The 19,864-nt window shown below is 38.0% G+C and overlaps 2 protein-coding genes across 2 annotated transcripts in view; both read right to left on the bottom strand.

The window, feature by feature from the left end:
- LOC133519693 (uncharacterized) overlaps positions 1-19,864 on the bottom strand; it is a 37,420-nt gene that overhangs the window by 2,229 nt on the left and 15,327 nt on the right. Inside the window, exons 2-4 of the mRNA XM_061853746.1 lie at positions 12,324-13,331; positions 12,133-12,220; positions 10,584-10,752 (exon numbers count right to left, since the gene is read on the bottom strand). Of these exons, the coding sequence (XP_061709730.1) occupies positions 10,584-10,752; positions 12,133-12,220; positions 12,324-13,331 (1,265 nt within the window). The remainder of the gene's footprint in view (positions 1-10,583; positions 10,753-12,132; positions 12,221-12,323; positions 13,332-19,864) is intronic.
- Positions 207-6,891, bottom strand: LOC133519692 (uncharacterized). The gene is made up of 3 exons (XM_061853745.1): positions 6,634-6,891; positions 826-6,415; positions 207-728 (listed from the first exon to the last, which is right to left on the bottom strand). Exon 2 carries the CDS (start codon positions 6,372-6,374, stop codon positions 876-878), a length of 5,499 nt encoding a protein of 1,832 aa, XP_061709729.1. The 5' UTR covers positions 6,375-6,415; positions 6,634-6,891; the 3' UTR covers positions 207-728; positions 826-875.

Raw genomic sequence — 19,864 nt, 5'->3', positions numbered from 1 at the left:
CCCCACGCTAGCCCAATGCGGATTGGGGACTTCACATACACAATTGAATTTCTTCACAGATGTATGCAGGTTTCCTCACGATGTTTTCCTTCACCGAAAAGCTAGTGGTAAATATATTTCGTACATACGTTCCAAAAAACTCATTGGTACGAGCCAGGATTTGAACCCGTGACCTCCGGATTGAAAGTCGGACGTCATATCTACTCAGCCACCTGTCGCCACATCAAACTCAATTAGATAATAAATTGTCATATGATGTATATATGATATAGTTTATATTTTACCTTAATATCTAAATGTGCGACAAGAACTTGAGTGACTTACGCTGAGAGGTTAATAGCTTTCATGAGCTTACTAAGTACTATAGATGAGAGCCGTAGATGGCACCATGAGTCAGATCGAGAGCCACTCATAGTGGTGAATCCCCTCTTAATGGATCCGACTCATTGCCATCACGGTTTCTCTACTCTCATCGTCTTATGTGGGACCCGCAGTTCCCTGGAGGTCCTACCACCTTCCCCAATAGACCTTCCCTTTCCACCATGATTTTACTCTTACTTAACCTCACAACCTATTTCGCTCATTATAATAATCATAAGCACTCACCAGGGGGATCCTTCTGGCTTAACACATTATCTCTCTGGCTTACAGCACTCACACAATCTTCAAACTAATTAACTTCTACTACATCTCTATTCAAATCCTTCATCATGTGTTCTTCCATAACTCTGTAAATTAGAATGTCAAGTTTGTTCTCGCCCGCCATTTTTATCTACCCAGGATTGCCAACATACAATAATCATATAAAGGTTGTTTGTTACTTACGCTTATTAGGAATCGCGTGGATTCGCGACACTCCCAGCTACGAGGCTGATTTACAAAAAGGCGAAAAGCTGACGAGTCCATTGTGCGATCTTTTCTCGTGCTCGAATAGCCGCAGCTCGCCTCGTCACCTCTTGTGGTTGACTCTCTTCTTGCGTCTCTATATCGGGTACATCACTAATGATATCGGTTGGATGAGAAGTCTTTAAACTATCCTCTTCTGGTTGTTGTGATGTAGTTGACATCCTCTCCTCAGAATTTTCTGTGTTACTCTCTCTCTCTTCTGTGTCATGATTAGAAACTATATCTGCACTTCCTTGACTTTCTGTCGAGATTTCTCTTTGCTCAGTCTCTTCTAGCATCTCATCTATATCAGTAGTACCAAGTCCGTTTTGTATAGTGTCTATAACGCTTGGCTGAGGCTCTACCGTCTCAATCGTCTCTACTGGTGCCGAAGGTGGCTCTTCCAATTCTAAGGGATACAGGTGCCCGATAGACCTTGTGAAAATACTTCCTCCTACTTGAACTTGAGCCACTCTACAGTATCCATCGGAACCTCTTATCAGTTGTACGATTTTGCCAACCCTCCAGGTGTTTCTATTTTTAGATTCGCCCTTTATCTGAATTAGATCTCCAACACTCGGTTCCTTGTGTGATTTCACCCTTGGTTGTTTATGACTATGTTGGTACCTTTCTCTTAGGCTTGTCAAGTATTGATTTATAAACATGTTCTTGAAGTGCTTCAACATGTTCTGACCTCTTTTCCAACTGTCTAACAAGTTCTGTTTCGCCCGAGTGTCATCTTGGTCAGGTCTATAACTCTCTGATATCTCCAAGTTTAGACAACGTCCTAGAGATAGAAAGTCACATGGTCTCAGAACTATATCCATGTCAGGACCTACTCGTGTCAAAGGCCGACTGTTAACAACAGCCTCAATCTCCTTAATGACAGTAAGAAGTTGTGTGTCATTCAGTAGCAGTTTCTCCAAAGTTCTCTTCATACAATGCTTCACTAACCCCACTAATCTTTCATAAAACGCACCATGCCATGGCGCTAATTGGGGAATAAATTTCCATTTGATGTTATTCTTGATGCAGTAGTCACTCTTCAGGATTTCAGAGCTCAATTTGAAGTATAGTGCATTGTCTGAGACTATGGCTACTGGTACTCCTCTTGTTGACATAAATCTTCTCAGTGCCATAATACACTCATCTGCAGTCAAATTCTTAACAACTTCCAAATGTATTGCTCTTACAGCTAAACAAGTCATAAGACAAATCCATCTCTTTTGCTGTCCATTTTCAGTTGCCACATAGACAGGTCCAAAATAATCAAGTCCGGTATAAGTGAATGGTGTGCTATAATTCGCACGTTCTGCTGGTAAAGCCGGTGTTGGAGGTAGTGGGTACGGGCCTCCACCGTGCTTTACACATTGAGTACATTTTCTTAGTATTCTCTCCACAACCGGTCTTCCTTTTGGAATCCAGTATTGCTGGCGAACTAAGTCGAGAGTATGAGATGCTCCTACATGGTAATTCTTCTCATGTATTTCTTTTACTACTTTCTTTGTGAATTCGCAGTCCCTAGGCAAAAGAACTGGATACCTCATGTCATACGACCAATTAGCATGCATCATTCGTCCTTTGCATCTCAACAATCCGTCAACATCTGTAAATAGCCCAAGATTTCTACTGAGGTCTGTCCGTTTGCCTTTTATTTCATCTGGAAAGAATCTTTGTTGCAGGTTTTTTATTTCTTTAACCTGAGATGTTACTTCATTCTGGTCAGACCTTTGTTCATTATCATTAACCGATTCCAAAGGTATGTCAATATCTGAAGACTGATCCTTTGGACCCTCTAATACTGCAGGAAAAGATGCTACTTCTTGATGGCTTTTAAGATGAATATCTTTTGGCCATTTACTCTTTTCTTTGGACAAGAAGGCTGGTCCTTCTAGCCATACACTCTTCTTTTGAATCCAAAGTTCAGGTCGCGTTGCAATATCAGCTGGATTCTCTTTAGTATTTACATAGTATGTTTCTAAGCCAACATTTCGCTTTATTTCTTCTGTTCTGTTGGCTATGAATGGTGGTAAAAGCTTATTCGAGTGAATCCAGTTGAGAACCACTAAACTGTCTGTCCACAGGTATTGTCTAGTAATGGGGAGTTCTATAGTCTCTTTTATGTATGTCAGTAAGCGGTTTCCAATAACACAGCCGAGTAGTTCTAATTGTGGAATAGTCATTTTTCTTTCAGTTTTCTTACCATCTTTCATTTTCTTATCCAATGGAGCAACTCTATTTTTTGACAATAAAAATGATGTCTTAATGTTGGAGCCGTCACTTGACCGTAAGTATACAACAGCTGCGTATGAGTCTTTAGCTGCATCTGCAAAGCAATGTAACTCATTTTCAGATCCTTTATTGACATTTGCCTCAACATATCGTGGTACTTCAACTTCTTTTATATCACTTAGGTTCTTCTCAATTTTCTTCCACTTTAGTAACAGCTCCTGCGATACTGGTGAATCCCATTTATAGTCTTTTCTCCATAATTCCTGAAGAAACAGTTTTATTGGCATAAGTAGTGGAGAGACTATACCGCAAGGATCATATAATGATGCTAATATACTTAAAACTTCTCTTTTTGTAACTTTGTCTGTTGATCTATCAGTAAACACTTCTTTATTTATGTTCAAAGTAAGTACATCTTGCTCTTTATTCCACAGCAACCCTAAGACTTTGATTTTGTCTGACTCTTTAGCTCTATATTTTTGTGGTACTTTTCGACTGAAAGCTTTATCATTTGATGTCCAATCTCTTAAGTTCATAGAGAGCTCTTCGAATGCCTTCTTGGATTCATCATATAGTTGGACAGCTTCTTCTAAAGTGTCTGTGCCAGTCACCAAATTATCAACATAACACTTATTTGCTACCTTCTTGAGTAGCATGCTATCCTTTTGAGAAATGTGGTAACGTATAGTTGCCGTCAGTAAGAAAGGGCTGGAAATAATTCCGAAAGGCACTCTGCAAAATCTTAGGTGTAGTATGTTTTCATCGGATAGTGGTTTGTTGATGTCCTTTAGCCATAAGAATCTTGTCACTTCCCTGTCTTCTTCCTGTAGACCAATTTGCAAAAAGGCCTTTTCAACATCTGCAATTATACCTATTTTATGTATTCTAAAATTCAGGAGCAGAGACGTCAGGTCTTGAAGCATACAAGGTCCTTTATACAAGCACTCGTTAAGGCTTTGCTGATCCTTTAACCTTGCTGAACCGTCATATACTATACGACCGCGCTTGGTACTCTGTTTTACTATATGATGTGGCAGGTAGTTAATTGGAGGCACAGACTGGTTTCGAACATCTGAATCCACTTGGACAACTTCTATTATCTCGGCCTTAAGTTGTTCCATCAATATTTCATTATATTCTTGCAGTGTGGGCTTATCCAATCGCTGTACTAATCCCTTGAGTCTTCCGTATGCTAACCCGTAGTTAGTAGGTACATGTGGTGGGTATGTTGTCCATGGCCATTTTACATAGTAACGACCTTCTTGATACTTGACAGTGTCATTAAAGTTTCTAACTGCCTCTTCCTCTCTAGTACCCTTTACTGAGTCAGTTATTCCTATGTTCTCTAAACTCCAAAGGAACTTTAAATCAGATTGTCTTAAAGGGAGGTCAGGTTCTGTGTAACACTTACATCCTACATTGTTTTGGTAGTAGGTAACAACTGCTAAGATGTTATCATTCTCTTGATTGTCCTTATCATGGTGTCCAGACATGATCCATCCGAAATCTGTATCTATTAGGTAAAGATCGGTGTCAATCTGTATCTTGTTATTCCTGATAAAGGAGAAGTAGTAATCGTTACCAATGAGCATGTTTACTGATTGATTCTTTGAGTAACTATCTGCTGGTATATCCACAATATCTATTTTAGGAATCTCTTGAATTGGTATCCTATCAGTAATGCGAGGAACAACATTCACATGGATACTTTTTTCTACTCCTCTTTTTGTCTTGATAGTAATATCTGTGCAAGGACTCAAAGTCTCATTAGGCTTGTCGGTTCCAAAAATAAATATTAGTAAATAGTCTACATTTGCTGATGTCAAATCCAGGTGTTTTGCCAAGTCCGTGGTAATATAGCTTCTTGAACTACCGGAGTCAAGAAGGAGTCTACAATTTAGGGTCTTGGTTTTGTGAACCACCTGCGCTGTTGCAGTCTGTAAAAAAGATTTCCGCTTAAAACAATGGCCAGTTGAGTTCAGCGTAACAGCATGGTGTGGTTCACTCTTACCTGGTTCTCTCTTTGGGCATAGGGCTCGGTTGTGGTTGCCCTTGCAGTGATAGCATTTCTTATGTCTCCTGCATTTATGTGCACGATGCCCTAACTTTAAGCACATAAAACATCGGTTTGATAGTTTCTTCTTTCTGTCATCAGGTGTCTTATAAGATGGGCATGTATCATTAAAGTGCGGTCCCGAGCAAAATATGCAACTCAACTTGGGTTTCTTCATTTCTCTGTCAGTATTAGACTTAGCTGGTCTTTTCCTATTGTTGTTCCTGGGTGTGTTATCCATTTTGTGAAGGGATGTTGTCTGTGTGTGTATCCTTTTCCCTCTGTGGTATCGAGGTCTGTTTTCTATTGAAATGAAGGCATCTGTGGTGGCAGTATGGTCCTTTTGTAGAGGTGGATTAGTCTTAGACTTCTCCAATGCCACCACAATTTTGTTTAATGTATTTCTGATCCCCGCTATTGTTTGGTCATCCACTAATAATAGGTTAAGTTCGTAGATTACCTTCTCTGGAAATTTGTCTAATATAATGCTCCTAAATGAATTGCTCTCTATATTCTCCCCTAGTGATGAAAGTACTCTTAAATGGTTCTCGATTTTATTTAATGTCTTCCTACAGTCTTCAGCTGTATATTCGCAGCGACTAGTTCTATTTAGGGCTTCATAATGCGAATCAATTACTTGTTGAGTACTCCCATATCTGGTCTTAAGTGTGTCTATTGCTACTTGGTAGTTAGCATTTGTCATTGTTAGGCCTTGGACTGCCTCCTTGGCCTCCTTTTCCAGTAAACTTATCAGATAAGCCAACTTTTCGACATCGTCTAAGTTTTGGGAGTGTACATTGGCCGTGAACCGGTCCCAGAACTCCGTCCATTTCAGAATATCTCCATCAAATTTGAGCAGCTCAATTCTAGGAAGTTTCACAGTTTTTGTTGAGATTTTATTATGAGAATTAGAATGAATATTGAGAATTAATTCCAATTCTATAAGAAGCTCCTCTGCTTTCATCTGCTTCTCGAGTGCAGAGCGTAAAATATCTGTATTTTCATTATTTGTTACAATATATTTGTCAATGTCCAACTGGATACTATTCAGAGATTGTTTCATACTTAATTGTAATTTCATTACTTCTTGTACCATGACGTCCGTTCCGGAATTACACTTTAATATTAGCGCCTCTGCGCTCTCTAAGTTTTCATCAAATCTTTTTATTCTTAGTTCCAATCGATCTCGCAAGAAATTTTCCATTTTGTGAAATTACAATGAGCAAGTATTCATAAACTTGCTCCCTGCAAATAACCCAAAACAAAATGGCGATATTAACTCGTAATACTCATAACTTTACACTAATGGCCGAAAGTGACTTGTTTGTACAGATTATTAAATAAAGTTTCCTCAAACAATGATGGAAATTATCTAAAGCTATCAATTTGTAATTGGCCTTTCCATATTTACATTACAGCTCTAGCCAATGAGTTTACAATACAATTCATTTATTGTTGCTTACCTCGAGGCTTCTTTTATATAAAAGTATTGATATCATCAATATAACCAAAATACCGGCTGCTATCTTAAGTATATCGCTGTATTTCACTATGCGTAGCTTACTTTCCTGGAATCTTATACACTTTACACGCAAACTTGTTCGAATCCTACTGGGATACTGGGAACGCTGCCGGCATGGCGGTAAAAACTTTATTTTCCTAGTCCAACAAAAATAAGCAATTTAGTTTAATAAGTAGGTTTTCAAATACTTAAAATGATATCTCATTACAATGACACGCAGCTCCCACTATCAACCAATAAGAAAATTCAGCTTTCGGTTTAGCCAATGAGGAACAGGAATTAGTTTAACAAAGTTACGGTTTGCACAATGAAAACAAAATCTCCAGTGTTACCAGTGCAAGATTTCATATCGATTACCAAATCGATTGCTCATGAACGAATCGTCGATTAGCGTTATATTAACTATAGTAAAACACATATCGATTATCTATCGCATAATCGATAATTTACTAGAATTAATCTTAAACTAAGTACAACAACAAAATATTATGGTTATTAGTATTATTATTCTTATTTGATATCTAGGAACCTTGAACTCATCTTAATAACACACACCTTTGCTCAAAAATCTTATAATAACACATTCAAAATACAGTCCTTCGAAGAGAGAGCTGTAGAAGGAGAGAGAGAGAGAGAGAGAAACAATATTCATTTCTTCCATATGAAACCTTTATTTTGACCGATAAATGCTATCAAACACTCTTATTGTTGGTAAAGTTTCAACCCAAGAGATCTTGACATTTTAATTTAATTTCTTGTTTATTCTTATTGTCCACTGCAATGGACGCAATTTTGCTAATATTAACTTCAGTATTACCTGATACAAGGTTCTTGTTCACTTACTTTGCTATGTCCCATACAGGGACTCATTAATGCTACTACCTCAGCGGTACCTAATTACCTATTACAAGGTTCTTGGTCAGTACTATGTCCTTTACTCTTTAAGGACTCATAAATGCTGATACTTTAGCAGTGCCTAATACAAGGCTCTTAATATTGTGCCCTTTGCTCTTAAGGACTCATAAATGCTGATACATTAGCAGTGCCTAATACAAGGCTCTTAATATTGTGCCCTTTGCTCTTAAGGACTCATAAATGCTGATACTTTAGCAGTGCCTACTACAAGGCTCTTAATATTGTGCCCTTTGCTCTTAAGGACTCATATATGCAGATACTTTAGCAGTGCCTAATACAAGGCTCTTAATATTGTGCCCTTTGCTCTTAAGGACTCATATATGCAGATACTTTAGCAGTGCCTAATACAAGGCTCTTAATTTGTGCCCTTTGCTCTTAAGGACTCATATATGCAGATACTTTAGCAGTGCCTAATACAAGGCTCTTAATTTGTGCCCTTTGCTCTTAAGGACTCATAAATGCAGATACTTTAGCAGTGCCTAATACAAGGCTCTTAATATTGTGCCCTTTGCTCTTAAGGACTCATATATGCAGATACTTTAGCAGTGCCTAATAAAAGGCTCTTAATTTGTGCCCTTTGCTCTTAAGGACTCATAAATGCTACTACTTCAGCGGTACCTAATACAAGGTTCTTGCTCTATATTATGTCCTCTAATGAATGAGAACTCATCAATGCTAATACTTCAGCGGTACCTAATACAAGGTTCTTATTAACTACAAATACTTTGCATGCATTCTTTATTGATGCATGTTTGTTACTGCTTCAACTATGCTTACTAAAGGCTCTTAACTGCAAATACTAAGCATATCCTATACTAGGACTCATGAATGTCGCTGAAAACTGAGTTCTTAGATAAATAATTTAGATATAATTTCATATACTTTACTGATTTATGGGAAAACAAATTATCTCAGCCATCTCCACCAATTTGTCGCCACATCAAACTCAATTAGATAATAAATTGTCATATGATGTATATATGATATAGTTTATATTTTACCTTAATATCTAAATGTGCGACAAGAACTTGAGTGACTTACGCTGAGAGGTTAATAGCTTTCATGAGCTTACTAAGTACTATAGATGAGAGCCGTAGATGGCACCATGAGTCAGATCGAGAGCCACTCATAGTGGTGAATCCCCTCTTAATGGATCCGACTCATTGCCATCACGGTTTCTCTACTCTCATCGTCTTATGTGGGACCCGCAGTTCCCTGGAGGTCCTACCACCTTCCCCAATAGACCTTCCCTTTCCACCATGATTTTACTCTTACTTAACCTCACAACCTATTTCGCTCATTATAATAATCATAAGCACTCACCAGGGGGATCCTTCTGGCTTAACACATTATCTCTCTGGCTTACAGCACTCACACAATCTTCAAACTAATTAACTTCTACTACATCTCTATTCAAATCCTTCATCATGTGTTCTTCCATAACTCTGTAAATTAGAATGTCAAGTTTGTTCTCGCCCGCCATTTTTATCTACCCAGGATTGCCAACATACAATAATCATATAAAGGTTGTTTGTTACTTACGCTTATTAGGAATCGCGTGGATTCGCGACACCACCACCGCTTCTAACCACCGCTTTCTTCTTAGTCTTCTTTATAAAAATATAAACATTCAATACTACCTAATACCTACATTTTTTTTTACACCAATGACTTCGGGCAGCTTATTTCGGAACATAACCTTATTTTACGTACAATAAGAAAAGAAAAGCTCCCAATATTATAGTAATCTTGCCTACTACTTGTCTTAACCAACATTCCTACACTCTAAAATTACCATACCTCATTATTAGTACTGTAATTACTACTTTATGGGGGCAATTATTATCCTTGTTATCATAATAATTGCAATGCGTGACAACTGATGAATCGTCGCGACCCCAAACCACTTTAATTTTACAAGTCAGATAAATAGACAAAAGCCATGATTTATACAAACTTGTCTATCGTTGATTCCTATCTTTATCGCCATCATCACGCGACCGACAATGAATGGTATATACGACAATGAACTTACAAATGGTACGCTTAATGGTGTTACGTTAATTAAGTGAAATGTGGGACCTTTGTACTCTGTTTCTGTGTCACACACTGTGTTGGTGAATTATTGATTAAAGGTCAATTACATTCGTGTGCGTATAAGTACCTATGTATCGACTACACTTGACACGTTTAACATTAAATATCTATTAAAACTATTGAAAAATAAATACGGACAAAAGTCATAATTACCTATAATTACGGCAGATTTAAAAGAGGTGCATTTGTACTCTAAATAATTAAGCCCTTCATAAATACCAATAATTTTTTATAACGTTATATATAACAAAGACACACCCTGGCGCGACACATCTTATTATTTTTCCTTTGAAACCTACGACTAAACATATTGAACCCTAAATTTATAGAAAACTTTCTTCGATACTGGAGAGCGGTAAAACTCGAATAAAAAACAAACAACATAGGTTCCCTTAATCTGTCAGTACAATGATTGCTCGTAAACCCTAAAATAATCGGCAAAGAGCTTGTGTTGTCACAGCTAGTAGCTAGCGTCTTTTGTCTAAGCTAGACGGTAACAGTTCAACGGAGCAACGAAGCCGGTATGTTTCTACTCACTCTGACTGAACTATCCATCAAACGACTATATTGGTGATCATTCTGGAAAATCAAAGCACCCATGTTAATATATGTGTTAGAGATAATTACATACTCACTCCTTTCATTTCGAATTTGTACCAAATACGTACTTGTAGCTAATATAATGATCCTGCAAGCTGTGCGGTTTTCTAGCGGCGGGAGCTTGACGAGTACTCCCTATGGATAAAACGTCACACTTCCTTGCCCGATATCGTAGCCGAACTAGTAGCGATGTGGCCCTTGCATGCGGAACTCCTTGCGGTCTCTGGTCTCCTGTCAGCAAGAGCTTTTGGTCCTAACACGTCATACTCTATTACTCACCCCTTCCCAGTATCGTAACCGAACTGGTAGCTATGAGGCCCCTTCATGCCATGCATGCGGAACTCGGTGCGGTCTCCTGCCGGTGGCAGCGCAGAGGGCGCTCCGCCTGAGAGCGGCCGCGGTGGCGGCGTCGGCGGAGCTTGCCGAAGCGGCGCGGGGTACACGTTGCCTGAAATCATAATGTAATTTATCATCATTTAGGCTATTGTTGATGCGCTTGTTAATTCTGCTGTGTAATCTGTCAGATTCGGGGAAAAAAGAACTTAAAAGTATATACCTGCCTATTTAAACCTTTATTTAGTCTTATTTCAGTTTTCAAAAAATCTGTCATGTCAACAATTTGTTTGTCTTAAATGTCCAGTTAGTGTTATGCGTTAGTAAAGGCGGTTTTAGAATCTGTTCAATGATGTCTCATTTAATTATATAATTAAGATGGTGTTATTAATTAGCAAATTTAGTTTACAATTCGACAAAAAACATCATAAAACCAATAATGTGTTATACTTCAATATACATTCAAAAGTCGAGAACTATCAGCTTACATATCTCGCATAAAATTATATACAGATGTAAATAAACCTTTTCGTCAATAATATAATTGTATCAAATTTCTAAATTAAATAGTATTCCATAATATAAATTTAACATTTTATATTTAACCACAATCTAATATTTTCATGCTTTTAACCATCTCTGATATCAGATACCTACAGTAATTACTCAAGCGATTAAATTACCATTAGCTGGGGGTGAAGCACTATTGTTTAACCTGTATTAGCACTAGCAGAGGGAGGCAGAGGCTAAATATTAGTTTGTGTAGTAGATATTTTGATTCCATGAAATTGGATTTTAATTACTATTATTTAAGCCTTTACAAGGAATGAACTACATTTTTTATAATTTTCATATATTATAGATTGATATATCGTCTTTTTAAATAACGTAATAAAAAGCGTACTACTATATTAGTATTACATGTGCCAGTCCCTCTTGTGCCAGAAAAACTTTAAAACTGCGCCGCACTTTATAAGGACTTTTTTTCACGTACCGTACCTAAACTGAATAGACGTTGATTTTTATCGGTGTTCAGGAGTTGAAAGATATGAATAACCAGCCAAAATATAACTCAATAGGCTGATGACTCTCATGTTCAATGCGTAAAAATTAATCTTAATTCATAATTCTTCAATAACTGGACTACTCATTCTTTTAAAATTTGTTTCTGGCTGGTTTTAGGCTCAAAATGCTAAACTAGAGGGGAGGGGTTTTTCTTTCGGAGCGATTATATCCGAAAATATTGATCCGAAAATTGGACTTGAACCCACGACCACTGGATCGCTAGGCCGGTGCTCTAACTAGTACTAGCCTACCCTTACCCAAAAAAAATTTTCAAAAAAAATATTTGAATGGGAGGTTTGCGATTGCATCTTGGACGGATGGACAGATAGACATAGCCTAGGTGACGAGGGTTCCGTACCCTAAAAATGGTACCTAAACTGATGAAAAATCATCGTGTACAACTACTTGCCTATCATTTAGAGATACTTACGTCCAGGGTATCTGAAGTGTGTTTCGGAAGTTTCTTGCTCTAAAACTGGTTGACCATGTGTCGGCTCTTCTAAGGCCGGGAGTTGTTGCTGAAACCGTAAAATAGATATAAGTTAAGCGAGTCTCGTTTCCTTCAATTCGTCGGTGTCTATAGAGAGACAAAATAATTATTATTCCAAAATGAAAAATTACCTTAGCGGCTTTTTCCTTCCTCATTTTATGCTTTTGCTTGAGTTTCTCGTACAAGTAAGTATCTTTATCGCTCGGTTTCGAATATTCAGATTCAGGATCAGCGGCGGGATTAAACGGTTTCGTAGGTTTCGCTTTGGGGACTTCGGCTGAAGATTCCTCCGCAAACTGATTTAAAGGAATCGGCACGGGCTGGAATCCCCCTGGATACTTTTTAGGATACAATTTCGTGGGATTTTTGTGCTTCGATAGAAGGGGCTTTGGCGGCGTGAGATGTAACGAAAGAGTCGGCTCAGCCGGCTTGAGGCGGAAATTTATAGGCTTGTTGTTCAACGGATTAAAATTATGATTGGGTCCCATAATAGGTAGTTCGTATACCTCCTCTGACGGAGCTACGAACTGTTGATGTTGTTCTTGGTATGGTACTTCCAATTCTGCTGAGGGAGTAGGCAGAAGGAAGTGGTTTTCGGCATCTTCCGCTGGAGGTATCAAGTGTCTTGACGGCACAGGTATCTCTTGTTTTTGTAGCTGGTGTGCTTTTCCTGTTCTACTGTGCTCAAATCGTGGCTGATGGTTTTCTCCTACCATAAATATTGGGATATCGTCTTGTTGTACTTGTGGTAAAATAAACCTCTGACTCTGAGGGACTGATTCAGGTAAAATGCTAGGATTTATATGGGGTAAAGACTGCGATAAGATGGCAGGGTTGTTTGGCGGATCTGATTGTATGGGGTACCAGTCTGACTGTGTTCCATCAGTTGGCACAACATAGAAATCCTCCTGCTTATCTTGTGTGGGAGGAAGGAGATATGTAGGGATTAGATCTTGTTTGTCCTCTGCAGTGTGCGTGTTGGGCGGTATGAGATAACTGTCAATTTTAGGTTCATCTGATTCATAGTAAATGGGAGCATCTGGAGTTGGACTCGTGTCATTGACTACCAAAGTTGTGGTTTCTTCTTTATTCTCAACTGGCACTTTGATCGCTGCTGCAGAGACTATAAGCAGCCAAATCTGAAATAATAAAAGAAAAAACATTATAATTTATTTTATAACGTTAAATATGTTTAACTATGGTATTCTTAACAACCTTCGACATTTCATAAAAATACGTTATTTAATTTTCTTATAAAAATATGTTTAATAAAATCTTTCAATTCTCCCATATTTCCTGTGGTCAGATTCGTGCTCGAACGGAAAACAATTGCGGATCCAATAACAAATATAAAAATTAAATAATAAAGTAACGTTACCAAAACCTTTGAATAAAAAAAAATGTCAAGAACTTGCTTAACCTGCTTTATTTATCTTAATATTATAGGAACAACCAATATTGCACAATAAAGCTACCGGAAGGTATGTAAAATGTAACACCGGATGCCAGTTTAATCGAATCTACCGGTAAAATAATTAAAGCCGCTACAACCATTAAACCAACAAAGCTCAAGAAAGTTATGGTTGCAATTGCTTAACGAACCCAAAAGCCGATTAACCGCCGACAAAAAATATATGACAATTTCTATTACATCGTAACACGTAATCATCAATTAAAAGGAAACTATGTCACTACCGGGGAAAAAAAAAGTGTATTTGAGGGCAAAAAATGTACGCGATGATTGCACTCGCGGGCATTGGAGCGGCGCAGACTACACTATTGGTTTTGTTGCTTCCATTTGGATGGCCCTGGATTCGACCCGTTCGGTGTCTGGCAAGTTGAACTGATTTTTTACGTTTGTTTTGATGATGTAAGAAAATCGGGGCACGACGCTGTTATGCTTCTTGATTGGAAATTAAAGATGCAGTAAGTAACAAAATCAATACCTATAAATGCCTGAGAATATACCTGTGGCCCTAGTGAAAAAGGGTACAAGTCTCTGGCAGCGCAGGTGTAAAGGGGTGTAAGTTCCACATAACACTTATGCCCTTATACACCTAAACTAAATAAATAAATAGTATTACTATTTTAACCCAAGGCATGAACGGCAGCCAATTGTTAATGAGATATTTTGGCGCTCGAAAGAAATAAATGTAATCGGGAGTTAAATATCCGAATGGAAATTATACAACCAATCCATTTAGAACCGAATTTCCATTGCTTATCGTAAAAATAAAAATAAACGCACTTGGACAGTTAAAACTCTCTAGGACCGAAACGTTTCATTTTCAACCCGCTTCATAGATAAACAATGATTCACGTTCGGAGCATCAGTGAAATAAAAAGCATTTTTGATACAAGTTTTCATTACCACTTGTATCGACATTTCTCATGCTTTTCTCTGTACAACTGGCCACTGCTTAAACCAGAGCTTAAACTTAAAAGGTTTGAGTTTTCGTACTATAATTACTAATAATTCTATTATTTTCCCAGAAATGACACAGATCATCTGATTTCATACGTAAGTATATGTATTTGTATAAATATTATTTACATCGTATGTGTGTTTATGTTTGTGTATTAGTTATGATTGTATGGTGTTAATACGAGTACCTAATTGTATCATCTATAGTTCTATAATACCACATAATTTTACATGCATGAACTTATTTGCTTTGTTTAAAGGTTGACTGGTAGAAAAATTGCAGCGAGTTTGGTCGCACATTTGCTGCAAAAATTGACTATATCAGTCACCTGGAGCGCACCAGCGACGCTCTCAGCGGTAGAACGCAGTCGCTGTGGTCGAAAACGGCTAGGAGAAGATGCTGATGGTAGAAAATGCCTTATAGCATTAAGTTCGCCTTTTGTACAGTTTGTTTTCTTTTGTGCAATAAAGATTAAATAAATTTATTTCATTCTAAAGTACATAGTATCAAATCGATCGCCACAACTTGTTCAGAAAGTTAGGTACCTGCTCTTTAAAATTATGATAACACTTGGCTTCCGCCGAACTTGGTTAGTTACGGAAGTTCTTTCAAGTTTTCCCACTAGCGATGTAATCGACTTATCTTCAAAATTCGAATTATATAACATTTGCCATTTTATCGGAGTGGCGAAGAAGAGTAATTTTAAAAACGTCCATACAGAAAGAGAAAACGTTTTTCCACTTTTAAATATTTTCCATTCTCCATGTTATTGACACCATGAAAAACTAGGTTTATAGGTTTACCTTTTTTTTTAAATAGACAAAACAAAAAAGAAAAAAAATATATATATAAAAAGCAAAACCTTTAAATATAGAATATATCTTGCTGAAGAAGATATACTTAGTGGAAAACGTTATCTCCCGAAATGGAATTTCATAGAAAAAAGACCGTTATTTCGTTAGGCTCGCAAAGCTATTCCTCCCTCTTAAGCCTTAAATCGACACGACAAAAGGAAAAGCCTCGCAACTGGCCTCGACCTCGACGCACTGCATGTTGTTACCAAGCGTCTTTGTACGTAAGTCGTTCACCGTTTTTGCATGCTACCCTCTCCTATTTAGATTTAAGCAAAATTATTGTTTTCTCAGTAAGTGATTTATGTAAATCTTTTGAGAAATAAATATCTTAAACCATAAAAGTAACCATTGAATTAAAGTCTACTTGGCGCTCAATAGTCGTAATTATTCTGGTCAAAAAATGGGAAAAGGAACACATGTATTAGTATTTTGTAATTTGTCGAATAACGTAACCTAGAGAAAATATATATTAGTCGATTCCTTTTTTGCCAATGTCGGTAGCAAAACAGATGCATGCAAATGCTATATCGACCCCCTGAAAGAGCCGACTCCCTTTTTAGAAACACATAAATAGGGTCCATTAACAAAATTTACACGGTGTTATTTTAAACTCCGTGAATTTCGGAGTATGGCTAAGTACATTTAAGGAAATTGAATGACATAGCTAATTAAAAAAAATGTATTTACTGTTATAATTTTTAGTTTTTCGTAAAAAGTAATTTAATGCTGCATATAGCGTTATTATTATTACAATTGAAAACTTTGACATGTGAATATAATTTCGAACATCGATCGTCCGAGATAGTAGGTACTTGAGTTTAGTAGCAAATTCATAAACTCAATAAACACTAATCAATATGTAAACAAGCCCAAGCAAGAGTACACGTTCTTAGAGGCCTTATAAAATAAAAATAAACTTTTTATCATTTCCAAAATGGAATTCATTAGAACACCGGTGTTTCCGAGAAAGTAACTTAAATTAAACTCAAGAATGCACCCTTAAAATTAAAGGAGATTAAAAAACCTGTATAAGTATTTACGTATGTAATTGGGTAGGTACATAAACAACTTTACGAAACCCAAATAATAACCACAACACTATTACCAACACATGTTCAGTCATTGAACTGAATTGAAAGTTGCAAAAAACAACTGGAAGTGTTTCATTGTCACGATTTGGTTGGGACATAATGGATGACATAATACTATGTAATGGAACCGCATTGATAATATTGCCGTAACTGTTTCACCGGCGGAGAAACTGTTAGACTTAAAAATGACTATTCCCTACTTCTGTGTTTGTAAACTAATACCATTCATAAAAGGATGTAAGTGCCGCATAAACGCGGTCAGGTTGCTAAAAGGTGGATTCCGGTCCACGGAACCGCTGATAGAGAGTGGAACACAGTGTGGAACGAGGTTTTCTAAGCACATCCGAAGATCCTGACTCCTGCCCAACCAATGCCGCTGAGACGACAATACTGGTACTGCGGGAGCGAAGAGACGTCCTTTGGTTTACTCGGCCCTGTAAAGAAGCTACTGTTCGCAAGCAAGCCGCTTACAGGACTTGGACCAAGGTCGTAGCTGATATAAGGATCCGAATGTTTCTAATGAGAAACGTAAATTAAACGCTACCTCAAGGTATAGTAAAAAAGCTATTGGCAGGGCTAAATTGGGCTCGTCAAAATTGATGATACCTCTCTGGGATTTGATTCGCGCGTTCTAATGCTGCCGAGGGTCATTATTGTCAGTCGTCTTTAACACCAATTCGTAATGCTGATGGTGATCTGGCCCACAGCGCAAAAGAGAAAGCCGGTCTTCTTTCTAGGTACTATTTTTGCCTCGAATTGGACCTTGAACGACGAGGATGGCACCGTACCACCCACCATCCCGCGGTATGCATACTCTATGCCAGAAATCACTATTACGCAGTCCTTGAACATACCATAAGTTGCTTCATAACATAAGTCGAACAGGCTAGATAGCAGTTGTGCTCCTGAGTTATGTCCTGTGCTAGCACGTTTTTTCACGCTTTCTCGCAACAAACAGCATATTCCATCTTCTTGGAAGACGACCGTTGTGCACCTTATGCCTAAAAAGGGCGAGACATCAGATCCATCGAATTATAGGCCTATCGCTGTCACCTCGTTTCTCTCTAAGGTAATAAGAGCGTATAATCACAACACAAAGCTCCTGAGATACCTAAAAGAACACGATCTGATCAGTGACCGCCACGCCAGTATGGCTTTGGCCACGGTCTAGTGTATTTTACACAACATTGGGCTTTGGCGATTGAGAGTCAAGGTGAGGCTGGCACTCAGCCTAGACATAGCGAAAGCGTCCGATCGGGTTTGGCCCCGACTCCGATCGTCTTCTGTCGAAATTACCATTGGACGCGCGCGAGATAGACTACCCTTTTTCTAACATTATTAATTAGGCATTAGAAAATAACGTGTAGTCCATTTTGCGCGCGAGATACTGTCGCGCTGCTCTCGTGACTACTGGAGTCTGCCGCGAATAAAAAAATCGAAGATCTTCTACCTCAATATTTTAATAAGCTCTTGCGTTTTTACAAGCTTATATTTAATTACACCTGTTCCGTTGTCTGTCTGTCGGTCTATAATCAAATCTTGCAAGTTAAATTTGACCCACTTCCCGGTTTCCGATGAAGCTGAAAATTTGCACACATATGTAAGTCGGGTGACAATGCAATATTATGGTACCATCGAGCTGATCTGATGATGGAGACAGGAGGTGGCCATTGGAGCTCTGTAATAAAACAACGCAACCTAATTGCGTTTGGGGTTTTGAGAATTAGTTGCGTGTGGAAAGAAAACTACAGTCAGCGATAAAAACTTGTACCAAAAATGAAATTTTTGCCAAAAACTTATTGAATTGAAACGCTCAATACACGCAAATCGCGTTGAGTAGAAACGAGAAGGAAAAAAAAACAAATTAGTAGTTGTAACGTCGGGCTCAGACCGATATGAATGTTTGTCACCCAAGCCGGAATAAATAAAAAACTAACGAAGCCAAACATTACTCTTTATTGCACAAGGTAGAACATAGAACACAGATAGACATAATTATATCTACCAGCACGGATATGCTGGTGGTATTTGCCTACGTGTAGGGTTTGCACGACGGATCTGAAATGCATGAGAAGATCCGTGGGTCCGAATCCAGATCCAGATAATTTTATACATTTTGGATCCGGACTGCAAACCCTACCTACGTGACAGCGGGATAATGACAGTTTCCGTCTCTTTTGATCGCATCGTTATAAAAATGGGCCAAGAGCATGTCGGGACATGCTCAGTGTAGGGTTTCGTAGTGACTATTCTGTCAGAACAAGCCAAACGAATAAAAAGTCCATTATTAAGTATCACGTATAAGTACATTACAAGCATAAGGCGTAAGTAAGGTGTAAGGGGTAAGTGCATTACCTTGCAGCGCTTTATACGTCTTTTTACTAAGAAGAGAAGATTTTTTGTAATAACTCAAAAACGACTGTGCCAATCATGTTCGCTATAGTTCATTCATGCATTGAAAGTATTTATTAAGCTCTCACGATTCACGATTGATCACATTCAGTTTCACGATTTTTTCGTATTTTTGGTTTAAATGTTAGAGAGGGACACATATTTTCTTTCTTTCGGAGCGGTTATTTCACCGATAATCTAAAACTTTAAAACCGGTTTTTGCACACCCTTATTCGTTTTGAAAGCCTTATCTAAATTTTAAAAAAATCTGTTTGGGAGGTACCCTATTTTTTTGTAGTTTTTATTTTACCGTTCTGTCGCCATGCATGATTAATGTATTCATGCCGAATTGCAGCTTTCTAGCATTAACGATCACGGAGTAAATCCGCGGCCGGACTACGGACATGGCGAAACTATAAAGGTTTCCAGGTAACTAGGTGTAAGGAGTTCTAGGTGAGGGTTCGGATCCGAAACCCTAAAAAGTGAAACTTTTTTATCACGTGGATATCCACTATCCATAACTCACCTGCTGTACCAGATAACCGTTGAGAAGAAAGATTTTCTTAAACACGGTTTACTGATATATACGTACTACCTACGTAGGTATCATCTCAAGTGGTGCGCGCCAACTTAAACTCCTAACTGGCGTATTTATTCTCCTAAATAGTTGCTTGCTCTTAAGTAATCTCGCGGACCGCTTTACCCGAACTGAACTAAAAACTTTAACCGCGAACCGCTAATGATGTGTTTTCTTTGCTTCCGTGTAAGCTTCCGCATAAAACCGCGTTTATATTTAAAATATGAAACGAAGCAGGTCAGAATTCAATGGACCGTATATTTTGCTTGGGGTCTTGTAATCGCTTAATGTGTCGTCTCTTTACTAGGATAATCTGGTGGAAATGGCCGGATT

Source organism: Cydia pomonella, chromosome 7, assembly GCF_033807575.1.
Source record: "Cydia pomonella isolate Wapato2018A chromosome 7, ilCydPomo1, whole genome shotgun sequence".
Taxonomy (NCBI): Eukaryota; Metazoa; Arthropoda; class Insecta; order Lepidoptera; family Tortricidae; genus Cydia; species Cydia pomonella.
Note: the sequence above shows the minus strand (reverse complement) of the source record. Positions and strands in the feature narration are given on the sequence as shown.